Raw genomic sequence first — 5000 nt, forward strand, 5'->3', positions numbered from 1 at the left:
ACACACACACACTCCCAGTTTACCTTGTCGGCTGCAGCGAGCAGGTCGTCGGCCATCTTGTCCAGATTGGGAGCCTTGCCTGTGTAGATGAAGCACATCATCTCTTTGAAGACCTCCGGCTCCACATCGTTTATCTCCACACGGTTCTGGACACGAACGACAGAGAGAGAGACGGGCTTGAGAGGAGGAACGACAGAGAGATCAAATCAAATTGTATTTGTGTAGCCCTTTTTACACGCAAGCATGTCACAGAGGGCTTCACATACGCCCATAGAACTGCCCCTCAACCAACCTAAACCCTCAAGAGAGAGAGACAGGCTTGAGAGGAGGAACGACAGAGAGAGAGACAGGCTTGAGAGGAGGAACGACAGAGAGAGACAGGCTTGAGAGGAGAGAGACAGGAGCGACAGAGAGAGAGACAGGCTTGAGAGGAGAGGACAGAGAGAGCTAGAGAGAGAGACATGCTTGAGAGGAGGAGAGGACAGAGAGAGACAGAGAGACAGGCTTGAGAAGAGGAGAGGACAGAGAGACAGGCTTGAGCGGAGGAGAGTCCCACCGCTCAGCATTACACAGGGCAGCTCTTCATTATTGGACTACTGCACTGAAGGTGTTCATAATCCAGCTGTCACAAATTCTGATTCATTTACCTCTCTCTCTCTCAACTTTTGACAAGTCTGAACACGTTTCGTCCAAAATTGAAAAGGGGATTATTTTTTTTAAAATTCTTTTATTTTTTTTCCAGACAATTCCTGGAATTAATCTTCCATGTTCATTCCAAATACGCATTGCCTTCAGCCAACAAATGCACTCTATCGCTTGTCGGCAAGGTAACGGTAACCTGAACCCCTTTCCCTGCACTAAGAGGCAGAACAAGGACGTAAACCAATTATAACACTGCTTTATCGTTGTCGTGGCGACCCAGGGCATTTGAGCAGGGTCACGTTAAGTATACCAACGGCTTAGTGAATTTATGTTCCACTATGTCCACTCAACAACGTGGGAAACCGCAGAGGAAAAGTTTACACCAAGGTCACGCACGCACACACACACACACACAAAAAGCCTGTGGCATTTCAGGATGTGGCACACACACAAACAACTCTTGTTGTCCCGCATCTCAGTACACACACACACACACACACTTTAACAGAGTAAGTGTGCATCTTTACGAGCTCATTGGTTTCTCCTCTATGGAGGGCTGTAAAGGCAGTTCACTCATCTATCAGTTCTCTCTGGATCACGCAGGGAGACGGCCCTCCCTCTCCCTCTCTCTGATGAAGACGCCCACTTAAACAGCAATTAAGATGCATTTCCTCGCTGTGTGCTTTATAATTTCCCCATTCGAGCTGCGCCCGCATCAATATTCCGCTGACACGGCCGCTACATCACTAAGGTTCAATCTCACCGCCTCCTATCAGATGAGGAAGACCAGGAGCCGGTCTCTCACTCTATCACTCTCTCACTCATGCTACCTGTCTCTCTCTCACTCTCTCACCGTCTCACTCATGCTACCTCTCTCTCTCTCTCTCTCTCTCACGGTTTGCCGTTTTCCGAGTCTTACAAAACACATAGTTTTACTGTGGTATGTAACAGCTATTTGGTATGTAACAGCTATTACATGTTCTCCCACTTGCCGCTCCCTGTAAGGAAACGTGCGTTTAGGACCGAGGCAGGAAGACGGATGATGTAACGGAGGGAAAGAAGGCGTGTTAAAGTAGTTAAGTAGAGGGAGGGTAGCAGAGGAGACGAGACGAGAGGAGAGGAGAGGAGAGGAGAGGAGAGGAGAGGAGAGGAGAGGGGAGGGGAGGGGAGGTCAACGCTGGACTCACCTTCTTACTCTCCTCCATCTCATGTTCAAACATGGCACTGAACACGGGCGACCGGGCTGAGGAGAGAGAGAGATAGAGGGAGAGAGAAGGAAAGGGAGAGAGAGACAGAGAGAGAGAGTTTGATAAAGAGTGAGATGTTTTGTCAGCTGATGGGTTAAACATGTCTGAATCCCCCAGTCCCTCAGCAGTGAAGCGCAGTGCCAGAGGGAGGAAGTTAGCAGACTGGATAACACCCTTCTCTGCAACACCACAGCATCCCTGCTTCAGGCTAGTCCACGGACACCTGGCTGCTTGGACTGTGGATATCCTTCTAACTCCAAACAGTCGATGTGTAGTGTGTGTTTGTGTATACGTGTTGTATACTTGTCCTGTTTGCCGGTCTGGGAGTGTGTTCAGTTGCGAGGCTGGAGGCAGTTCTGTCTGGACTTACAGTCTACCACCTGGTTCCACTGGGTCAGAGCTGTGTATGGAGGGGTTCTGTTGGGTCAGAGCTGTGTATGGAGGGGTTCTGTTGGGTCAGAGCTGTGTATGGAGGGGTTCTGTTGGGTCAGAGCTGTGTATGGAGGGGTTCTGTTGGGTCATAGCTCTGTATGGAGGGGTTCTGTTGGGTCATAGCTCTGTATGGAGGGGTTCTGTTGGGTCAGAGCTGTGTATGGAGGGGTTCTGTTGGGTCAGAGCTGTGTATGGAGGGGTTCTGTTGGGTCATAGCTCTGTATGGAGGGGTTCTGTTGGGTCAGAGCTGTGTATGGAGGGGTTCTGTTGGGTCAGAGCTGTGTATGGAGGGGTTCTGTTGGGTCATAGCTCTGTATGGAGGGGTTCTGTTAGGTCATAGCTCTGTATGGAGGGGTTCTGTTGGGTCATAGCTGTGTATGGAGGGGTTCTGTTGGGTCATAGCTGTGTATGGAGGGGTTCTGTTGGGTCAGAGCTGTGTATGGAGGGGTTCTGTTGGGTCATAGCTGTGTATGGAGGGGTTCTGTTGGGTCAGAGCTGTGTATGGAGGGGTTCTGTTGGGTCATAGCTGTGTATGGAGGGGTTCTGTTGGGTCAGAGCTGTGTATGGAGGGGTTCTGTTGGGTCATAGCTGTGCTATACCTCACACACTACAGTCAGTGGTCTGGTGCTCATACTGCTGTGGCAAAAGAGAGGGGGGGGGAGCAAGAGAGAGAGGGGGGGAGAGAGCGCGAGAGAGAGCGAGAGCGAGAGCGAGAGCGAGAGAGAGAGAGAGAGAAGGAATGATGGTGGGGTGAGGAAAGTGCCACACTGTTTTAGATCCCATGGCCAATTGGCAATGAGGAGCCAATTTGAGCCGCTCGGCTCAGCCCGCACACGCTCACTGGCTCCTTTGATCCCGCTCTGTCCATCTCCGTGGCGATTAACGAGAAAGGGAGTAGTCACGGGAACGGCTCAGAGGGAGAATAACGAGGAGACTGTGTGTCACCTGGTCCAGGTAGCAGGGAAGGAGCTCACTGCCAGATGAGAGAGACCCCAACCCACTGGAGCACACAATTAAACTGGCTCCGTTCCCTCTCCTCTCCTCTCTCACACACACACACACACGCAAAACAAACTCAATAATCAACAGTCTTTTTTCATTCCCCACTGGTACAAAGTTAGCCCGCTTCTGGAAGTTTCTGCGTCTTGTCATTGTGATGCCAATTGCTCTAACAAGTTCAGAAGGTGTCAGTTGTGCTTGTTTGTATGAGTGTCTGTGTGTGTGTGTTTTACCTGCTAGAATAGCTTTGTGAGCCTGGAACTCCTGCCCTGCCACACACAGGGAGCAGTCTGTGAAGCGGGAGTTCTCCCACAGGTCTCCCAGCTCCTCGGCCAGTCTGCAGTCAGGAACCTTCACCATGTTCATGCTGTTCTGCCCGGAGATGTTCACAGAGTCCTGCACCACACTCACCTACACACACACACACACAGGGGGGTATATAGATAGTATAGTACACCAGCCTACAGATATAAATCAACCAGCAGTTAACGTTTCTCTCTAAACAAGTAGAGGTCATACAAGGGTCATTTGAGCATGTGTACTACAGTATACAGACACGATCAATCGTATACTCACACACACTGGAGTCAATCTATTCAGAAATGTGTGTGTGTGTGTGTCTGAGTATCTTCCCTGCTGATTATGCCACCTGTTTCAGACATTGTTGAACAGACCAATTTATCTCTCTCCAGGACTGACACACACACACACACACACACACACACACGCACGCACACTTCTCATTTATTTTCCCTATCCACAGTCTCCCTTTCCCCACACCATCCATTGCTGTTTGGTATAGATGCTGGTGGTTGCAAAGCTCTATAGAATGTAGTCAACAAGAAGCTCTATAAAAATGTAGTCAACAAGAAGCTCTATAGAATGTAGTCAACAAGCAACTTGCAACTACATGAAGAAACTCTCCTCTTCAGCTGTTCCAACAGAGAGGTCCAGCTGCAAGGGACCTTCCCCCTGGACACCTGAGCTTGACCCTCAGGGAAAGCACACATACCTGACCCCCACCCCCTCTCACACTCACACAAACACAGAAAGAATACAAGAAAAGTGCAAAATGGAAGCAGGAAATTGAATGTCAAGGATCCTTGTTTGCTTGTGATGGAGGTGCAAGTGTTCGCCCTAAGGCAGAAGAGAGAGAGGGAGAGGAGGAATAAGAAATAAGAAGTAAATGTAGGCAGAGAGGGAGACCGAATTGTAATTCTTAAGAAGTTGGTGTAGGGGATCCTAAGCCAAGCTAATAAACTTCATTTCTTTAAAAGAGGAGTGACATGACAAGAAGCTGCTGCTGTAAGAGGAGCACGGGACCACTGGGTGCTCTCTGTGTAGCAGTGTGTGTGTGTGTGTGTGTGTGTGTGTGTCACAGTCTGGTCTCCACAGCTGGCTTCATAAATCACACTCCAGGGGGATGTGGGTCTGACTGACGTACATCCATCTCACACTCACCCAAGACACACACACACACACACACACACACACACGAACAGGGACACACACACAAACTGTAATTCAAACAAGGGAACACACACACACACACACTCATAAGACAATGATTAGCAACTCTTGCAAGGCTTTGAATAGAAAGGGTGCTGCTAAGAGTCAAGAAGAGGGAAGGAGAGAGAGAGAGTTTACCAAGCTGGAGTTCAAACGGAGAGCTTTCCGTGG

General features: G+C 49.5%; 1 protein-coding gene across 1 annotated transcript in view; it reads right to left on the reverse strand.

Moving 5' to 3' along the window:
* LOC134016482 (speckle-type POZ protein) overlaps positions 1 to 5000 on the reverse strand; it is a gene marked incomplete at its 5' end in the record, with an annotated part of 15713 nt that overhangs the window by 5035 nt on the left and 5678 nt on the right. Inside the window, 3 exons of the mRNA XM_062455842.1 lie at positions 24 to 146; positions 1830 to 1885; positions 3554 to 3731. Coding sequence (XP_062311826.1) covers positions 24 to 146; positions 1830 to 1885; positions 3554 to 3731 — 357 coding nt within the window. The remainder of the gene's footprint in view (positions 1 to 23; positions 147 to 1829; positions 1886 to 3553; positions 3732 to 5000) is intronic.

The sequence above is a fragment of the Osmerus eperlanus genome, unplaced genomic scaffold (genome assembly GCF_963692335.1).
Source record: "Osmerus eperlanus unplaced genomic scaffold, fOsmEpe2.1 SCAFFOLD_195, whole genome shotgun sequence".
Lineage (NCBI taxonomy): Eukaryota > Metazoa > Chordata > Actinopteri > Osmeriformes > Osmeridae > Osmerus > Osmerus eperlanus.